Raw genomic sequence first — 22,998 nt, 5'->3', positions numbered from 1 at the left:
TGTGGAAGAAGATAATCTATTCCTGTAACAACCTGAATCCAAATGAGCTTCTATCCTCACAGGAATTACCTGTTTGGGATGGTCCGTGGAAGAATATTTTCCAAGTACAATTCAACAACCAAGAAATCCGGCAGAAGATGATTACTGGATTGTCCATGGAGGTGGGTGATGGGAGACGAACTCGGTTTTGGGTGGATGTTTGGATTCATGGAGGTTCGTTAAAAGATTATTTTTCAAGGCTCTTCTCAGTTTCAAACCAAAGAGGATCAATGATAGGGGATTGCAGGTTTTGGGATGGGTTACATTGGATATGGAATTTCCAGTGGAGGAGAGAACTATTTCAATGGGAGTTGGAGCTAGTGAACCAGCTTCACCACACTTTGAGGCTAGTCAAACTTGTACATGGAAGAAAAGATAGAGTTGCTTGGAAATATGATAAACAAGGAGTTTTTTCTACTAACTCATTTGTGCAGGTGTTGCAGGTGGAAATGGCCCCGGAAGATATATCAAGCTACAGTTTTACTAGAACTATTTGGAAAGGTCTGGTCCCACCTAGAGTGGACCTGTTTGTTTGGTTTGTCCTGACTAGCAGGATCAGTACGAAAGAGAGACTGAGTCGGTTTAGAGTTATTCACCAAGAAGATGCTTTATGTGTTTTATGTAACAATGGTGTTGAATGTGGCTACCACTTGTTTCTTGGCTGTAGTTTTTCTTGGCAGGTATGGTGTGTGTGGATATCATATGTTGGTATACGATGGGCTTATCCGGGTACGGTAAACGAGCACTTCCAAAGTTGGACTGAATTCTCACATAAAAAGAAGGAGTGTAAGAGATGGATGGTGTGCTTTTATGCGATAATTTGGAACATATGGTTGGAACGCAACCGGAGGATTTTTCAGAAGAAAGAAAAAGGGGTTGAGGAGATTATCAAGATGGCCTTTTTGAACTACAAGGAATGGCTAGGTGCAGATCCCTTCTGTTGTTGATGGCAATGCTGGAGATAACAAAGGAAATGCTATAATTGCTTTATTGGGTTGCTTATTCCTCGTTAGTTAATGATTATTTATGGTGTTGTCTTCTGTGCTCCACTTGTTGTGTTGAGCTCCTCTTTCAAAAAAAGATAAACTTAAAATTTTTATAACATGAATTTGATTAAAAAAATTTTTAGAGACTAATTTTAAAAAATAAATAAATTTTTAAGGATGATTTTGAACATTTACTCTATAATATAATTAATATTAAGAGTGCATTAAATATACATGAACAGCGTACAGATAGTTTTCTCGCTACACTAATTTATAATTTGTTTTTCCGGCAGTTCTACGTTAGGAAAAGTATAGGTGAACAATAATCCTAGTGAACAATATGAACAATGGGGTTACAAATGTAAATTACTCATAAATTTAATTAATGATGTAATTAATTTAATTATAATAATAACCATTTTTCAAAATTTAAAATATCAGATTTTTGAAATAGGGAACTGTAACACGTTTCATATCCTCATACCATATCTCCTCTCTCTTGCGGTAGTCCTTCCCAACAAAGAAGGCTCACTTTCCAACCCACCCACAACCCACGCTGCCCCCCTGTGCCAACGTCCGACACCACTGCCATCACTACCGGCGACCACCGTCGCCTACCCCCTCTCTCTTCCCTCTCTTCTCTTTTTCTTCCATCTTTCTCCATTTCTCCCCAATCCCCTGTACGTTACCCCTGGTTTCTGTGCAAAGTCCAACCCCATGCGAGAAACCCCAGTGCAACCCAGCAGCGGCTGAGCTCTGTGCCACTGCAACACCGCCTCTGCTACCCCTCTCTTTCCATTCTTCCCCTTTCACCAACGCAGGTTCCATGCTTCCTCCTGCTCGTGTTATTTCGTTTATTTATTTTAACTAATTTTTAATTCTGCTTTTAGTATTTAGATTAGGCTTAGATTAATGGATTGATACTTTTTGGATTCCAAAATGTTTTATGGCTGATTTTTCTGGATTGATTGCTATTTAAATTGAATTTAAAATCCCTGTTTACATATTGTGCACACTATATGCTCGATGAAATGCCTGAGTGAAATTTTTTGTTTAATTCTTATGTTTGGCCAGCATTTGTCTTAAATTTTGTTATCTTTAGGCATTATAATTCAAAATTGTGTAATGTTATGCTATTTTTAATGATGTTTAGATTGAGTTTTGACATGGCACTTGATTATTAGTTTTGTTTAAACACCAAATTGGTTTAAAATTTTAAATTTAGTCATTTGATTAGTGTAATTTAAGAAATGCATATCATGTTTAGTTAAGTGAATTGAATGAAACTACCAATTCAGGTATGTTTTAAACATTCCACATGGTTGCCATTAGATTATTTTAAATTCTCATCCTTATGCTTCCATGCCATGCATGCACAAATAAATTTGGTCACAACTCACTTTACAGATGGAAATATATACTCTAAGTGGAGATGCTGTTCAATTTGGATGCTCACTAAATGTGTTTTTTTTTTTTTTGCATTCTTTTTTATTTTTTCACGCTATATAATATTGCTAGAAGATATATGTACAGTTGTGCATAAGATACAATATAGTAATCAAAGGTCCCAAACTTCCAATAAGCAAGTCCATAATACATACAACACTATGAATACTATTATAAGAAAAATAAATTAATTAATAAACAAATAAGAAGAAGAAGAAATAAGAGAGGATTGACAAGAAAGGAATTGAAGAAACGAAAATAGAGAATGGGAATGTATCATTCACATCCAAGAAGAAATAATGAGTTTTTTGACTTTTCAAAGCATAGAAATGGACTTGATTTTAGATTGTGTAGGTGTGATTCAGATGTAGCAGATCCATGCATGCTCTATTCAAATACTTAATATAAGCCTAACTAATTAAGTGAGATTTTTTATGAGTACACTTTTCATTGTTATTATTTCTTGTAAGTTATGTATAGTAATAAATTTTTAATGATCTTTTTGGAAAAAAGTATTAATAAAATCTTTTTAGTTGAAACTTGTTTAATAGTATGGTATCTAATTAGTTTGTGTATGTTTGATTGTAGGTCATAGAATATACGGACATTACTGAAAGTGATGACACGGATCTTGTTGATGAGGTTTGGTCTCTAGTATATTACTATTTTTTCGTGAACTGCATATTTGAATCAACCATTAATCCTCATGTTCCTCGAATGATGTATGTTTTGAACTGATTCACAGTTATCGAATCATAGTTGCCTTGTCGAAGACGAAATATCAAGAGTTGGGATGTGGTTTGAGCATTTGAAGCTGGCTTAGGATTTTTATACAACATATGCAAAGAAAGTCGGTTTCGATTCAATAGCGTAGCGGATGGTTATTTGGTACCCAAATGGTTATTTTGTAATAGCCTTGGTGTGGCATGTATAATTAGTTACAATTATTTTAAACTGGATATTTTATTTAATAGGATAGCGGATGTTTATTTCTATTGTTACCCAGATGGTTATTTTGAATAGTTTGGGTGTAGTGTGTGTGATTCGTTAAAAGTATTATAAACTGGATGTTCGATTTAATAGGAAAGCGAATGGTTATTTCTTTTGTTACCCAGATGGTTATTTCGAATAATCTGGGTGTAGTGTGTGTGATCAGTTGCAAGTATTTTAATATGGATGTTCGATTCAATAGGATAGCGGATGGTTATTTTTACTGGTACCCAGATGGTTATTCGTAATAGTCTTGGTGTAGAGTATGTGGTCAATTACAAGTAATAAAGGTTGGATGTTCGATTCTATAGGCTATCAGATGGTTATCTCTATTGTCACCCAAATGGTTATTTAGAAGAGTCTTGGTGTAGTGTGTAAATAGTAACAAATAGTAGAGGCTGGATGTTCGATTCCATATGATAGCGGATGGTTATTTTTGTTCGTACTAGATGGTTATTCTTAACTAATAACTTTTACGCTTCGCTAATATCTTGAAACAGAATCAAAGTAGTTAGAGAACTAAAAATGTTATTCACCATGGAAATTTATCATTTCTGTTGTAACAAAATTCCACCACGAAAATACGTAAATAATGTGAAAAAGGTATTTGTGGTCTTAAGACTAAGGTCCAATTTGGGTTAACAACTTAAATAAGCTCTTTTGAAAAAAGAGCTTAAAGTAGAAGGACTTTTATTAATAGCAACTTATAAATAAGTTATTTTGTGTTGATTTTTAGTTATAAAAGTACTTATTTTAAAGTTGTAGTGTTTGGATAAATAACTGAAAAAATATAATTTTTTTACACAAGAGAATGGATATTAAAATTCTAATTCATAATAATCTTAAAGGCAATGCAAAAGAAATTATTGTATAGTTAGTACTTGTTGTTTTGTTGTGCATGATATGGTAGGTGAAAATAAAAAATGAATATAAAATGTGTGTCAATGTATATTTTGTTGCTATTTTTTAGTTTTTTTTATTGTGACTTTTCATAATTTAAAAGTAAAAAAAAGTAGTTTCTGCTACTTCCCAAACGGGCTCTAAGTACATCTATTGCTTTCTCTGATTCCGGTTCTTTCTCACAGGTTCATCAATAGTCCGCTCGCATTATTTAGAAAAGAAAATTTCACACGCATAAAAAATATTATTTCTATATAACTATGTATTATTCTTAAAATTTTAACACGAATCTTTACAACATCCATGATCGAAAATAATAAAGTCATAAATATGTAGACATCAAACATTATGCAACTATAGTATTTACAACCAATTTAACTCATATCTAGTTAAGCCACCACTAAAAGCCATCTCTTTTTTGCATCCATCGTTTCTTACAAAATTAAACATCCGTAATTCATAGAAATTAAAAGTCAATTCCAGGCTCCATCAAATTTCAAACATGTTTTGCTTTAATCCAAGTATCCATGAACCATGTGATATTACTATCAATTCTGTAATTTAAAAAAAAATGTGAAAATCAACAGCATAACACCCACAGTCATGTGCAGTAAGAGTACATAGGCAGTTTAAAAAAATCAAATTAAACAAGTCCTTGGAAGCATACCTGTAAAAAATTGAACTTCTAATTTCCTAAGTCACCAAAACAAGTCCTAATATAAACAGCTTGCTAAGCTCCAGAGATTTGCAACATCAGAAATTGCTACCTAAATGATGTAGATCATGTCACATTTTTCTCATCCATCTTTTCTTACAAAACTGAACATCCGTCATTTATAGAAATTAAAGGTCAATCAAATGAACCAGATACAGATAAAGAATTAACTACTCAATTATCAAGCCGAGGCTCTATCAAATTTCAAACATGTTTGCTTTAATCGAATGTTCCATGAACCATGTGATATTACTATCCATGCTTTAATTTAAAAAAAAAATCATATCAAAATGAACAGCATAACACCCATAGTCGTGTGCAGTAAGAGTACATAGGCAGTTAAAAAAAACAAGTTAAACAAGGTCCTTGTAAGTCAGCAAAATAAGTACTAATATAACCAGGTTGGTAGGCTCCATAGATTTGCAACATCAGAAATTGCTACCTAAATGATGTAGATCATGTAACATTTTTTCATCCATCTTTTCTTGCAACATTGAATATCCGTAATTTATAGAAATTAAAGGTCAACCAAATAAACCAGAAACAGATCAAGAATTAACTACTAAATTATCAAGCCGAGACTCCATTAAATTTCAAACATGTTTGCTTTGATCCAAGGTTCCATGAACCATGTGATATTACTATCCATGCTTTAATTTAAAAAAAATCATATCAAAATGAACAGCATAACACCCACAGTCGTGTGCAGTAAGAGTACATAGGAAGTTAAAAAAAAAAGTTAAACAATGTCCTTGGAAGCATTGCTGTTAACAATTAAACTTCTAATTACGTAAGTCACCAAAACAAGTACTCATTTAACCAGCTTGGTAGGCTCCATAGATTTGCAACATCAGAAATTGCTACCTAAATGATGTAGATCATGTAACATTTTTTCATCCATCTTTTCTTACAACATTGAACATCCGTTATTTATAGAAATTAACGGTCAATCAAATGAACCAGAAATAGATAACGAATTAACTACTAAAATATCAAGCCCAGGCTCCATCAAATTTCAAACATGTTTGCTTTAATCCAAGGATCCATGAACCATGTGATATTACTATCCATGCTTTAATTTTAAAAAAAATTGAGAATCAACAGCATAACACCGACAGTCGTGTAGAGTAAGAGTACAAAGGCAGTTAAAAAAAATCAAGCTAAATAAGGTACTAGGAAGCATAGCTGTTACAAATTGAATTTCTAATTATGTAAGTAACGAAAACAAGTCCTAATATAACTAGCTTGCTAGGCTCCATAGATTTCCAATATCAGAAATTCCTACCTAAATAATGTAGAGAATGTAACATTTTTTCATCCATCTTTTCTTACAAAATTGAACATCCATCATTTATAGAAATTAAAGGTCAATCAAATGAACCAAAAACAGATAAAGAATTCACAACTAAAATATCAAGCTCAGGCTCCATCAAATATTTACCATCCTCAACCTAATTTCAAACACCTGTAAAAAATATTCAACCACCCATTCTTGTATAAAAATGACCATCCAATTTATATTCGTTAAACAACTCACAAATCAACATATTCATAGCACGTGCTTCACACGAACTGCTGACTTACTAACACCCGGAGCCAAAACAAACCCAAATACGATAAATCATTAAAAAACAAGACGCAAAAAACCCGGATGCTCAGAAATATGTACGTGTCATTATTCATTCCTTTCAACTTCCATATGTTTACAAAGACTTGCAGAACTCAAATAGGGCCAGAAATTTGCGCAACCAGCAAAACCATTATATGCAACCAGAACATAAAAGTAACTATGAACATCTAAACATTCAATTAACAGTTATCGGGTTACCGACCTTTAATCTGGGAAGGGAAAAACAGCCCACGGCTACTCTTGTTGTATTCGAGGATGACTCCAAGCGACGCGAACATGCAAGGGCTATAACCAACGGAGATTGTGGGTAAAGGACAACACCGGTAGTTTTCTGGCCAACTTCCACGCGACGGGGCCACGGATGCTCGCCTGCTGCTTCACGTCTTCACAATGGAGGCGCCGGTGGATGGTCTGTTCGGCGGGTGGCAGGGTGGACGACGGGTTGCAACGAAAAAGAAGCGGCTAACGTGGGAAGGTCTCCCTTCGTCAATGCCATTTCAAATGGCTGTGAGGGAAGGCTAATGTTTCCTTTCCTGAATGGTGTTCAAAACGTAAGGAAGGAGAAAGGTTTCTACTGTTGGGTCAAAGAAGGGGGGGAGTGGATGAGGTGATTACGATGGAAGTAATTAAGATAATTAAAATTAGGATTTAGGGAAGGTGGGTGTTTACGAGAATACCTATATTAGTAAACTAATTGGGCTAATTTCGGGCCCGTTGTTCATATTGTTCACCAAATTTATTGTCCCCCTAGCATTCCCCCTACGTTAAACTCACATTTTCCACTACTCAAGTTCATTTAAGGCTAAATGAAAACAGCAGTACAATTGAAAGGAAAATATATATCTTCTATATTTGATCATTTTTATTAACCTAATATTATCTTAATCTTTAAAATTTTTCCTTTTATCATTTTCATCTTTCAAAATCATTTTATTCGCCCAGTAAAATTTTTTTGTTGCATTTTTCTTACTTTACTCAAATAAAATCTCAATTCATTCTCATTCTCATTTTCATGATGTATGATCGTAGTACAAATTAAACTTCCGGTTGTTGAAACAAAATGTGCCAATAAAGGATCGCTTAAAAAGAGGATCATAACTCTTGCCATAGATAGATGTCAATCAAATATTATGAATCCCAACAACTTCCTCACCTAAAAATCAGAGTTCCATTAATATTCCAATCAGACCAATATTTATTGGACACAAGCTACCAACTGAGAGCTCACTCAAAGTTACCTTAAGCAAACACACAATGGAAGTGCCTAGAAAGAAGCTGCAACGCACACCTATTTTGTCCATCTTCCTGTTGCTCTCACTGATCACCAGAGCTACTGCTAATAAGGTTCCGGCGATCATTGTCTTCGGCGATTCGTCTGTTGACGCCGGAAACAACAATTACATACCAACGGTTGCACGGAGCAATTTCCAGCCTTACGGCCGTGACTTTCTGGGAGGCAAGCCAACTGGGAGGTTCAGCAATGGGAGAATAGCGACAGATTTCATATCTGAAGCATTTGGGATAAAGCCATATATACCAGCATACCTGGATCCCAAGTATAAGATCTCAGACTTTGCCAGTGGAGTCTCTTTTGCTTCCGCTGCTACTGGCTATGACAATGCTACTTCCAATGTGCTGGTAATTAACGCTTTATGTAATGCCTTGTTATTCAAATAAATTGTTAGTTACTGGTTTCGCTTAAGTTATTCAAAAAATGTTATTATTTTCTCCTTATCTAGAAAACACCTCTAACGGTTATCTAGCAGAAAGCTGTGATCATATATATTATACGTCAAATAAGGCTTAATAACAGAATCACAGGTGGTTGGTTTTGTAGCAATGGTAAACTAACTGATCAAATTAAACATGTGTACCATGATGGAGTTAAATTCCAAATAGTTCCCGAGGTTAGTTGGGTGTACTAAAATAGTTTCTGTGATCTCAATTGCATTAATTATATCTTGTGACAGATAAAAATACACCACATTAATCTTTAATAATGTAATGACTGACTACTTGATGAAAAATAGTTGAAGGTTGAAAAACTAACTCAGTGCACTTTTGCAATATCAGAATTCTAATTGGGACAATTGAAATTTTGAAAATATTTTAGTATATGCGACCAATATATATGAGATACCACTTTGCTAAACTCTCGTCAAACTTCACAAACAAATTAAATTTTTAGTAAATACCTAACCTCATTTTTAAGAAATTTTAAAATACTTTACTCGTTTTCAAATGGATTTGTGTCTAGATAAGAAGATAAATTTGTGTTCTGATAATTATTTTTTGAAATTTAATTGTTTATAATAAAATTAGTTAAAAATTTATTTATTTAACATGTATATTAAAAATTTTATTAAAAGCGAAGAAAGTATCAATATCTTTTGTGAGAATATTTTTCGGAGACTTCTAAAATAATAAAATTTTATTGAAGGACCAAATATTGTATCTAAAATATGCTAGAAGCTAATTTAAATATTTGTTTTTAATTTTTAATTTGAAAATTAAAGTTTCAGTTACACCATTAACTATTTAGAAGCCAGGAAGAATGTCTCCCTCATTTATATGTTTGATATTTTTTATTTTGGTCTGTTTGCTAGTTAATTCGTTATGGTTGATACATAGCAAAAAAGTTTGAATATGGAATTAGAATGTGATCTTTTCAAAAGCAAATTTACTTCCGGTAGTAGAAGCCCATTATGATAAAATAATTAAAGGGGATGCTCCATAAAGAGGCATAAAATGTCTTTTTTTAAAGATATTTTTTAATAATTAAAATTTAATACATATAATTACTTAAATTGTGTTATTTTTGTCAAAATTAGGTCAGATAAATTAATTTGATCGAAAAATAATAAATTAAATTTTGAATCAATCTAAATTAATATTTTTTTATAAAAAGTGACTACAATACCCCTATTATATAAAATAACTAAAATACTCTTATTATATATATTAATTTTGCGAATCCTAAATTCTAACTCTTTTCTTCTCCGTCGTTATAGGAATATTTTAGTTGTGTTTTATAACAGGAATATTGTAGTAATTTTTTATAAAAAAATATTAATTTATATCGGTTCAAAATTTAATTTATTAACTTTTTTTGCTAAACTGATTTGTCCAGTTTAATTTTTAATAAAAAATAATATAATTTAATTGATTATATGTGTTAAATTTTAATTTTTAAAAAATATATTTAAAAAAAGACGTTTTTAATATCTTTATCTAGTGGCTCCTAATAATTAATTCATGAAAGTGATTTTGTGAATTGGTGATACGTATTTTTGTCCCTTCTTTCGTTGGTAGAAGCATGTCTCACATGGGAGGAGTATAGAGTCGATGTTGCTAACCGAGAAAATCACTATTTAAATGTAGACAACACATGATGCTAGTTTTATTTGTTTAGTCTTTTGTACACACCACATAATGCTATTTTAAAGAAAGCAGTGATAAAAAAAAAAGAAAAAAAAAAAAGAAAGAAAGAAAGAAATGAGTTTTAGAAAGGTAAAATATATACTTTAATTTTTTTCTCTTTAGGAAGCTTTAGTTTTTTTTTTTTAAGTAAAAAAGCTCAACACAATAAGGTGGAGCAAAAAAAAAAACAAAAATTCATAATGCTAAAAATAATAATCTCTAGCCATCTCCGATATTACCATCAACACCCATAGGTTCGTCACCAATCCACTCATCATAACTTGTAAAGGATCTGTTAATAATATCCACCACACTTGAATTTTGATTTTTGAAGATTCTATCATTTCTTTCTAGCCAAATTGTCCAGATGACCGCAAAAAAACCATCCAACCACCGCTTTCATTCTATCTTTTTTGCTGATATATCCGTTCAACTTTCATAGTTTTGCTTGAGCGTACCTGAAATAGTCCATATCCTTCCAAGAGCGAACAAGTAAGCACATCACACCTGCCAAGTGAGCTCACAATCAATGAACAAGTGAAAAGCAGTTTCAACAGATTTATGACATAAAACACACATGTTATCATTCTGGCCAATAACACCTAATCTACACAGTCTTTTCCTTGTATTCACCCTACCAACCAGTGCAAGTCAAGTAAACAACTCAACCCTTGGTGGGACAAATCCTTTCCAAATAGTACTAGTAAAGATATAGCTTGTGATTTTCGCGGGAAGTACCTCTGGCTACAATACCTACACAAATGAGTTAGTAGAACAAATACCTTTTTTTATCAAATTTCCAGATCACTCTATCCTCTCTCTCAGTTGTCAGTTTCACCGATTGCAACCGCATGAAACTGGTTTACTAGTTCTAGCTCCCATTGAAATAACTCTCGTCGCCACTGGAAATTCCAAATCCACTCTAACCTATCCCAAAATCCACAATCCCCTATGACAGATCCTTGAAGATTTGAGACCGAGAAAAGTCTTGAAAAAGTAAGTTTCATAACACCACAAGGTAACCAGCTATTCTCCCAGAAGCGGATTATCCTACCATCCCCTAGTTCCATAGCCAAGCCTTTGATTATCTTCTCTCTTACTTGTGGCTCCCTGATTTGTAGTTGATAAATATCCTTCCAAGGACCCCTTTTGTAGGTACAAGCTGATCACAAATCATATCAGAAGAATTCATGTTATTACAAGAACGTACAATTTTCTTCTAAAGTGGACAATTCTCTTTCAAAAATCTCCACCACCACTTGAATAGGAGCGCTGTATTCCGAATTACCGCGTCACCAACTCCCAAACCTCCTACCGTTTTGGGGCCTGTACAACTTCCCATTTCACTAGAGGCATCCCGTCACTCCCGTCCTCCTTACTCCACAAAAAGCGTCTCTGTAAGGATATTATTTTGTCTGCAGATCTTTGGCATTTTGTACAAGTTGAGATAGTAAATAAGCAGGCTATTAAGAACAGATTTAATAAGAACCAGTTTACCTGTTTTATTCAGAGACTTTGCTTTCCATAGACTTAGCTTTTTCTCTACTTTATTAATCACTGATTTCCATGTCTGACCAATCTCAGATTCGTCCCCAAAAAAATGCCAAAATATTTGACAGATAAATACGCCTCTTTACACCCAACAGTTTAAATACATTTCATCAATTATATTTAAAATTATCCCCTTTTTCAATATAAATGTTAAACACAAAAAGCATATTCATTATTTTGTTTTGAACAAAAACAAAATATTAAAATGTACCACTTTTAATGGGATTGCCTTTAACACCCCAATACGTTTTTCATTAAATATATTGTAAAATATACCATTTTTATTATATAAAAATATTTTACATACTTTTAAAAAAATTTTTATATAAGTTATTGCAAAAAAAATGAAATATTAAGTCAATCGGTTTCAATTTAACTACTAATATTTTAATATTATTCAATGATACCATGCATTGAGAATTAACTTCACATAATCTGATAGAACAAGTCGACTTTTTCGTTAATTGCTTTAACTTCCAAAATATAATTAGAGCATATATAAAAGAGACCTTTTTAAAGGTCAATAATTTTTAATATTTTTTGTTATTATTTAACTAGTATTTAAATTATTTTTAATAATTAAATTTTATTAATTTATGTATAAAAAATTTAAAAAATATTAATATAAACATTATTGATTTATGTGTATAAAATTTAATAAATATAGATATAAATTATATATATTTTATATATAAAATCTCTATAAATAAATGTAAAGTATTATTGGTCATACAATATTGTTTAATTTACAATATTAAAGCTGAAATTATAATGAATCAAATGCAATAAATAATTTAAAATTTGTTTGACAACGTTAGGAACATCGATAAACATGAGGTTGTGTATGGCAATGATGTGCCTCTTAATATAAGGCAATGATGTGGATTGGAACGGAATATCTTTTGCGCGAGTTAGGTCAGAGAGTGGTTCTTTATATTGACTACATATATTAAAATAGTATTCAAAATTTGTTATATTAATTATGTTTCTGATATTAATAAAAGTGTATTGTGTGAGTATGTTAGCTTTGTATTATGTTAGTCTATTATTTTTTTTCGTTAAATAACTCATCACATTGTTAGAGAGTAACGTGGTACTATTTTACCAGTTTTAAAAACGTAATTGATTTAATTAAAATTTTAGAGATTATTTTAGTATATGTAAATAATTTCAGAAAACATTTTAAGACTTAACTTTATTTAAATATCAATATAGTATACAAAATTTCTTTTATAAATACAAGTAGTTAATTTTAGTCTTTAATATTTAAACTAAATTTTAATTTTATTTCTAATATTTAAAATATTATATTTTTATTCAAATAATTTATTTTGTTTTATTTTAGTTCTCCAATTAAAATTAATTTTTTATTCAAAAATATCTTTTTTTGTCCTCTATAATTTTCTTTTAAATAGTGGAGAAAATTGAATTATAGTGATCATTAGCGATAGTTGTGATTTGGGATAAAAATAGTAGAAGAACAAAAAAAAGAAGAAAATAATAATAAAAGATAACTAATATTTTTTAAAAATAATATTTTAATTTTGAACATACGACAAAAATAAAAAAATAAAATATTTAAGAGAAAAGTTAAATATTATAAATATTAAAAACAAAATTAAAACTTAATATATATAAATATTAAAAAATAAAATAATAATTTATTACACGCGCACACATACACAAACACACACATACATATATATAGACATGGTGCTTAGTATCCTTTAAACTATTCAATATTTTAAATAGTTTCTACAAGATTTATTTTTTACATAACCGTTATAAAAAATATATATTGACAAGTAAATTATTTTTTGTTAAAAAAAAAAAAAAACAGCTCAGATTCCATCCAAAATTGAAAATAAAAATATCGGACTTCAAGTCCCATCCAATTTCATCATTCATGAAATTTAAAATTTTAAATATTGAGTTTTATCTATACAATTATTTTTTTCATCAAATAAATAAAATGCCTCTCCTCTATAAGTAAATGTTAGCACGATAATTACTCTTTTTGTTTCGAATTAATTGTCACTTTAATTCTTTTATACATTAGAAAAAAAATATATGTGAAAATAAATGTATAGAATTATACATAGTAATACAATTTATTATTTTTGGTCAATAGTTAGTTAGTATTATTTAAAAGTATTGACTAAAAATATGATACTAAATTACTAGGCTAAAAATATTAGACTATAGACTAAAATTCTAAAAACTAAACTGATTATTAAACCGTTTTAGCTATTAATTTATTAATTTAGAAGTTTAACTGATTTAACTATGGTGTAATTGAAATAACCGAATTATAATAAATTAATAATATAACATATAAAATAGTAAATAAACATAAAAAATAAATACAAATAATTAAATTATACTTTTATTACATTAATTAATATGGTAAATTGTAATCTTTTAAATAAAGTTTTTATATTTGTGTCATATTATAATTATAATTATTTGACTAAAATTTTTTTATCAATTTATCTTTTAATTAGGATTAAATTTATTATGAATTTAAAAGTTCTAGTGATTGCAAAATTATTTTTTCTTCCAAACACATATATTTTAACATATATTTATTTAGATTATACATATTATATTATATTAATATTTTAAATGAGTATAACTTTGCTAAAAGTGAAAAAGAAATTGAACTAAATATATTTTTTTGGTCATTTTTTTTTGGTAGTATTGAACTGAATAGATATTAGAAAAAAAATATATCTTAGTAAGAAGAAAAAAAGATTAATTAGGCCCAATTTTTAATAATCTATATCTCTGTTAAAATTTTAACAATTTGTTTAAAAATTTTTAATAGTATAAAATTGAATTGAATTCTAGTATTTAAAATGAATTAGTAAAATTTTAAAATTGAATTGAATTTCAGTATTTAAAATATTTATCAAATGAATTAAAATTTTACGGTGAATAACTTTATCTTTTATTAATATAATATTATATTTATATAATAAATATCCTTATTTATTAAACTATATAAAATATATTTTTTAACTAAAATTTTTTTCAACTAAAATTTGTGCACCTCTTTTAAAAAATAAAAAATTGAATTAATATAAAAATATTCAATTAAAAAATATTATTATTAATTAAAAAAATTAAATAGTTCTTCATTGTTGATTCCAATGACAAATTAATAACAAAAAACAAACATGAACTATCAAGAACTAACTTGTTGAGTAGTCTAATGACATAACAGGTAAAAAAGAAGTTAGTTATTAACAACAAATTATAACAACTAATTATTGTTATTAAAATGGAACAAAATTATGTTACTTTTTATTAGTGTCCTAATTGGTACAACTTCACTTGAAATGTTGAGACGTAGAAGAGTTGCAAACGCTTGGTGTTATTAATCTAAGTTAAACACATAAAATTTATATGTGTAAATATTTTTTTAGATTTACATAGTAGACCTTTTAAAAAAAATAGACATATATCTATACCAATATATATATATATTGTTATTATATATATATAAAGCTAATACCAGAGTTTGGTGTACAATTTTTATAGACACTATTTATCCTCAAATAATTCATTTTATAAATCAAATTTATGAACAAAATAGTAACAATACATTTTCATATTTTTAATTAAAAAAAGTCACTAACCCACGAAAGAGTTAAATCTTTTTTCTGCATCTTGCTCTCTTTTGGTTCTGACATGCATTTATTAAGAAAGGGAGTTGATACAATTTTTATGCCAACTCCATTGCCGTATCTATATTCTACCTTTTGAAAAATACAGGAATAGAAACACACGATAATGGAACTGGTCCAAATAATAGACGTCATGATAATATAAGTGGGTGATATTTTATATTTATGGTTTATTTTATTTTTGAGTACTCATTTCTAATTTTTAAAAAAAAATTTAAAAGACAAGTACTCTTTATCTTATTCCATTTTTACATCTAAAGTTTGTATTCTTTTTGTATAACTGTAGATCGAGTGTTCAATATCTAAACAAGTTTTTTATATTATCCAGTTTCAAACAATATATAAAGGCAATATTACAATTTGATCTCCAACTTTTGAAGAAATCATCTCTCTTCAAATAACTCATTTCACAAAATAAATTTAATAGATAAAATAGTAACAATAATTTTTTTAATATTTTATCTTCATCATATAATATATAATATTTATTCAAAGAATCTTTCGTAATGAATAAATTTAAAGATATGTTATAAAATGCCTAATAACAAATAAGATTATGAATTTCATAATAAATAATTAAAATAGATAATTAACAAATAAAAAATTTAAAAATAGACAATACATTCATAATACTAATAATAGTAATTGTAATAAAGTTAATTATTTTATATTTTATATTTTTAATTAAAAATAACATTTAAATATAATTTTTTTAATATTTTAAAAAATTTATGACGTGATAATTGATAATGAATAAAAAAATTTATATTTTTTATGCAGTTATACAAATTATGTTTAATTTATTTAAAAATAAAAGAAATTATATTTGTTATTTTAAGTTATATGTAAAAAAATTATTTATTTATTTACCTATAAATATATTCTATATTTATTAAAATTTATCAATATTTTTTTTATATTGTTTAATACGTATTATTAAAGTCTATGTTTATTAAAGTCGATTAATACTTTTATTTATATATTAATATGTATCTATAACAATATATAAAGTCAATGCCAATGAGTTATAGCTCAAATGGCATAGACTCTCCATACTCAATTAAGAGGTTGCAGGTTCGAGTCACATATCTTTCCAAATTTTAAGCCAATGAATTATAGCTCAAATGGTATAGTCTCCCCATACTCAATTAAGAGGTTGCGGGTTCGAGTCTCCTATCTTTGGTAAATATATATATATATATATATATATATATATATATATATATATATATATATATATATATATAAAGTCAATACGAAGAATTGACCATAACTTTAGTTTCTAATTTTTTTTATCTATATTTACTCTCTAACAAACTATTTCATAAAACAAATTATAACGACAAAATAGTCATAAAATTTATTTTAAAAAATCCAATAACATCCCACTAAAACAAATTATAAGGACAAAATAGTCATAGCTTTGTTACTCTTATAACCATGATAATATATCTCCCAACAAAAAAAATGCACATCAATGTCTTCACATTTTTCACCATCTTTATATTTTGTTTAATTTTATGTTTGTTTTAGTTTTAGTTTATATCCTTTTATTTTGAGTACGTTGTACTCTCACAGTCTCACTGATAGTTTGGTTTCACTCTAATTATTCTATTAAAATTTTATTTGTAATTTTTTAGAAAAATCTACTAATTTTGTTTTTCATACACACTTTTATGTGTTTCTTTTACTATCGGCCTTCTCTTTTTTCAACACCCTCAATTGCATCGCCTCCTTCGTCTTCCATTGCCTTTATCCACCGTTGCAAATTTCATCATTTGATTTAACGCATAAGTTCCACTTACATTTTTTCTTCTCTTCAGTTTACTTATTTAATTTATATTTTTAGTCATTCTTTTATCCTTTTAATTCATTCCCAATTTTTTACGTAAAAAATAGTTCTGTCTTTTTTTTTTTTATTAATTTGATGTAAAAAAAATTATTTTTTTTATCTTATCGATTTGATGTAGAAAGAAAATATTTTCTTTTTATCTGGTATGTGTTCTTATTTTTTGTTTACATGTCTTTACCTATCAATGATGGAAGGAAGAAATTTCATAAATATTTTGTTAACTTATTATTTTTAGATTGCTTTGCAATAATATTTTTTTTAATTTTTTAAATTATTAATTATATAGAGTATTATATTTGAAATTTGAGTATATAAATATTTCTTCTGAAATAAAATGAAATTATTAATTTTGTCTATCACATTATCATTTATCTTAAGGAGTGGCTAATTTATTTAATTGGCATGTATAAAGGGCGCAAGAAAGTTCACACCTATCAAAGGTTTATTAAAAACATTAACATGTTAATTTCCTGAACTATCTAAACTATTAATTATGTAGAGTATTGAATTTGACATTTAATTATAAAGAGTACTAGAATTGACATTTATTAATTTTTTAAATTATTGCAAAAAGATTATTAATTAATTTAATATTATTTGTCTTAAGTATGATTAGCATATAAAAGATGTAAAAAAAATTTATACCTACCAATAGTAGAGTGAAAAACCTCCACGTATATTTTGTTATTTTTTTCTTTATTTTTAATATGTTTTATATAAAAAAATATTATTTTTTATTGATTATTAGATTGACATATAATACCATAAATATAGTAAGATAAGAAATTTGTTAATTGATTTTGTTAATCTTTTTTTTATTTTTAATCTATTTTATATTAGATAATATTATTTTTATTAATTATTAGATTGACATATAACATTTAAACGTGTCAAGACTGTGTTATATATTTTTTGTTATTTCAACTTTCATGATTATTTTCTTCTCTTTATTTTTCTATGTCATAGGCCATGTAAGTTTTAATTTATTATTTATCTTATATATATTCTATTTTAAAAACTATTTTATTTTTTTAGGTTCTCTAATTTGTTTTATTGTATTTTTCTTTTACTTTGAAAATTTTATGGTCTGAAGATAATAGGTTTAAAAATTTATTAATGAATAACTACTAGAAAAAAATATTACATAAATAATAGAAATAAGTTGATAATATACAAACTAATTTAGAGAGAGAAAAAAAACTTAACAAAAGGAAGATATAGATTTTCACCTTTTGTTATATGGTAAATTGATTATATATAATATAATAAATGGTACATGTTCTCAATATAAGAACATGGGATTTAATATGACCACCCTTTCATGATGTTTCTCTGCCTTAATAAAAAAACTAATATCATTTAGACTTAAAATGTTTATTTTTGTACTTAATAAAAAACCTAATATCATTTAACTTTAATTTTTAACTTTCAAGATCATGAAAGATAATTTAAAAGATACTTATTATATAAGAAGTTAAAAATATTCTAAATTTAAAAAATTATTTAATAACAAAATTAAGTTTGTTCAAAATCGTAGGGAGAATTAGAGAGAGAACGAGAAAGTTGAAACTTTTTAACTAATTACAAAGAATCACCACCATCAAAGCTATTAAATTTGAGTATATTAAGTGAGGTCGAAGAAGCAAACCATGACGATAAATCTAAAATTTTTTTGTCTCTTTTTATATAGTGTTTCAGGTTTAAGTAACTTTTCTTTATGAATAATATTTAAATGACGAACAAAATAATAAGATTCGTATTAGACTATGAAAATTAATCTAATCCTTATAATATGATGTCATTATTTCAAAACATGTAAAATAAAATCATAAAGTATAATTTAATTGATGTGCACAATAAAATAAATATAAAACTTATAAAATAGCAGTCAAATGTGGATAGCAATGGTTGCCTTCCGTCCTAAGCTAAGGTACTATATTAAACTACGACTTAAATTTATAATGATTAGTTAAAAAACTTACAATTATAGTACTATTTTTTATTATTTTAGTTGAAAATAATTAGGATTACTAACATCAAATTTTGATAATTTGAAAAAATTTTAAATGCTTTATGTCTTAATTTTTTTGTAAAATTTTAACAACTCATAAAAGTTAACACAATAGATGGTTATAAATCAAAGTAATAAATAAGAGTAAACGTTGCGATAATGATATTTAGTGATAATTAATAACGATAAGATGATGAGAATGTGGAAGGAGAAAAAAAAATGAGAAAGGAGAACAATGTAATATAATAGTGGCGATAAGACAATAGCAGGTATGTATATAGAGAATAATATATAGTAAGAGAAAAAATAGTGTTTGATATAGTGAGTGAATATAATAAAAATATAAATTAATAATTTTGAAAAAAATAATAAAATTAAACATAATTTAAAAAAATAAATATTAAATTAAAAAAATATTTTTTATCAATTAGAATTATGCATAAAGATAAAAAGTATTTTGAATATAAATTTTTATCTCTGTTTTAAATTAAATATTATTAAAAATAAATAAATAAACTTAATAACGTTTCTAAATAGTTAATTATAAATAATATTTCTAAATCTTTATTTTCATTTTGTTACACATAATAACGACATAATAAATTTATTTAATATCTTATTTAATTTAAATTTATAATTTTATACATTCTAAAAGTTAAATAATTATAAAATTTTTATTTTTATTTTCAAATTTTTTTATTCTTAATGTTTAGATTATTTTATTAAATTTATAATTTTAAAAATAAAATTATAAAAATTAATCTTTTTAAAATAATAGAAAAGTGGCTGATAGTGCCTGTTGAGCCGCTAGTATTATATTAAGTGAGTTGAAGGAAAAGAAAGGAAATGAGCTGCTAGTATTATATTAAGTGAGTTAAAGGAACGGAAAGAAAATGAAGATAGTAAGAGAAGAGAGAGTATGTTAAAAGATGGGAGGCGTTGAGAAGAAGTGAATGAAAAAAGTTAAAAAAAAAAGTAATTAGATCATAAAGGCATTTTAGACATTTTAAGTTTTAAATAAAATTTTAATAGAATGAAATTCCAAATCAAACTTATTTTGATTTTGAAAGAAAATAATAGAATTGAATTAAATTTTATCTAAAATATTTTAATTATTTTTATTTCAAATATTAGAATAACCGAATTGAATTCTAAAGGGTTTCAAACACCCTACAATAAATCACACATTCACACTATCACACATTTTCATTTGTCGTGCCATTCCAATCTCCGTCGCTAATTTCTCTCTTGTTCTGCTCCATTTTTTCTCTCTTGATTTTTTTTTTCACTTTTCTGCTCTCCCTCAAATCTTTGATCTTGTTCATTGAGATTATGTTTCTAATTTTTTTTTTCCAATTTCTAGCCGTTTTCTTTAAGGAGATTCAAATTGATATTTTTTTTTTGACAAATTTTTAAAATCGGTCAGTTTTTAGTTTAATCTGACACCAATTTTTTTTTTTTTTGGTTCATATTCAATTTTTTAATTGATCGATTTCTGTATCAAATTAAATCATATTTTTTAGCAGTTTATAGTTCGACTGATTTGACCGAGTAATTCAAATTAGTTTTCAAAACCTTGCTATTGACTAAAATTATCGATCAATATGAATTAAAATTACTTACCTCAAATTTTTCTCTTATAGTTGCATTGATATATATGATAAAATGTAAAAGTGACAACATAAAATAAAGAGAAAAAATGCAAACATAGCAAGCAGGGATCATAACGGGGCTTCGAAATCTGTTAAGAAAAATGTCCTCATCTCCGTTAAAAACATAGCACAATATATAATTCAATATAACTTAATTTAAAAGATAAAGATTTATAATTTACTCGTTAAAAAAAAGAACGTAAATTTAAAATATAACATAGAAATTATCTGTATTATTTTGAAATAAAATTATTTTAAACATATAAGATTATTCATGTATTATCTATTACACTTCTATAATAACATTGTCTAGATCTTATATTATTCATGGTACTTTTGCCACTCTTATGCAACCTTGACATGTTAGTGTTTAACACGTCGTACCCGTATTTGCTATAGATATTATGACCAAAATCTAACATTTTAAATTTCTCACAAATATTGTTCCAAAGGATTAAAAATCTTATTGAACAATAGTAATTTTTTAACCATTGTATTTTGACCTTTATTTTAAATAACATTTTTTTATTTGATCTTTAAATGAGCGTTTAATAGTACCTATAACTAAAAATGTTATACATACATTAATACATATCAAGTTTGAAGTATTAGAGTCGATTTATTCTCATTTATCATATAGAATGGGCTGGATTTATACTTCATTCAAGTATAGATAAGATAGAATGTGATTAAGTAAGGAGTATCAATTAATTTCAATATTCTATTGCAGTCTGTGATACCACTATGGAGGCAGTTGGAGTACTACGAGGAATACCAAAAAAAACTTAAAGCCTATGTTGGAGAGAGCAAGGCAAAAGAAAGCATAGGCAAGTCATTGCACATGACAAGTCTAGGAACAAACGACTTCCTAGAGAACTATTATGCATTCTCTGGCAGAGCATCTGAATACACACCAAGCGAGTATCAAAATTTTTTGGCCGGAATTGCTGAGAATTTTATCAAGAAACTCTATAGTCTTGGTGCAAGGAAGATATCTCTTGGGGGCATTCCCCCCATGGGGTGTTTGCCATTGGAGAGAACCACAAATTTTGTTGATGGGAATGATTGTGTCTCCAATTACAATAACATAGCATTGGAGTTTAATAATAAGCTCAGCATGTTAACAAATAAGCTCAATAAGGACCTCCCTGGGATCAGATTGGTATTTTCTAATCCATATGATATTTTGTTGCATATTGTTCAAAAGCCTGCCCAATATGGTAAGTTAAACTTTTCCACCTATAATTATTCTATTCATATTACGTGTAAGATGTTACATCCAATGATCAAACATGTTAATATAAGAAAAAAAACATTATTACTTATTAGCTGTTACTTGGCTATAAACGTATTGCGTTCTAAACGTAGACTTTTTATATTGGTATTTTCATACCTGATATTTTATCCATATTCACATAAATATATTTACACATTAATATGTGATGTGGAAAAACATATTATATTTTTCTTTTAATTAACGTATGTGTAAATTTAAATAATAAATTGTTGAACAGGGTTTCAGGTGGCGTCAATGGCATGTTGTGCTACTGGAATGTTTGAGATGGGATATGCATGCAGCAGGGCAAGTAGCTTCAGTTGCATGGATGCTTCTAAATTTGTGTTTTGGGACTCTTTTCATCCAACAGAGAGAACAAACAGCATCATTGCAAACTACATCGTGAAGAACGCTTTAGCTCAATTCTTGCATTAAATAACAAGATACAGTACCGAATCTTTATAAAGCCTTATGTCATCACGAAGTTACTTAATTTTTAGGTTTGGCCATGTAATAATTTTGAATAAACTACTATTGCTACTAATAAAGGATGAAGATATCGATAAAATTATCTATGAAAAAATTAAACTCATTTTACATCCGCATTAAACTCATTTTACATCCGCGTAAAGATGAGTTAGTTGTATTTAACAAAAATATTTAAATATTAAATTTATATTGATTTCCATTAAAAATTATGAAAAATTTATAAATTTTTTTCCTATAATTTTCAACCTCTTTTTTTTTTTCATCTTCTATAATACCTCCATTGCTACTATCATTTCAGCCAAGAAAAAAAAAACACATAGAATGTTAAACTGTTGCTAAATCATTATTGTTT

General features: G+C 27.5%; 1 protein-coding gene across 1 annotated transcript; it reads left to right on the top strand.

Moving 5' to 3' along the window:
* The first annotated feature begins 7,951 nt into the window (after positions 1–7,951).
* Positions 7,952–22,701, top strand: LOC107612196 (GDSL esterase/lipase At2g04570-like). Its single transcript, XM_016314005.3, has 3 exons — positions 7,952–8,344; positions 21,612–22,101; positions 22,396–22,701. Exons 1-3 carry the CDS (start codon positions 7,961–7,963, stop codon positions 22,590–22,592), a joined length of 1,071 nt encoding a protein of 356 aa, XP_016169491.1. The 5' UTR covers positions 7,952–7,960; the 3' UTR covers positions 22,593–22,701.
* Positions 22,702–22,998: the final 297 nt, after the last annotated feature.

Source organism: Arachis ipaensis, chromosome B8, assembly GCF_059453495.1.
Source record: "Arachis ipaensis isolate K30076 ecotype BB chromosome B8, ASM5945349v1, whole genome shotgun sequence".
Lineage (NCBI taxonomy): Eukaryota > Viridiplantae > Streptophyta > Magnoliopsida > Fabales > Fabaceae > Arachis > Arachis ipaensis.
This window is presented reverse-complemented; position numbering and strand designations above follow the sequence as displayed.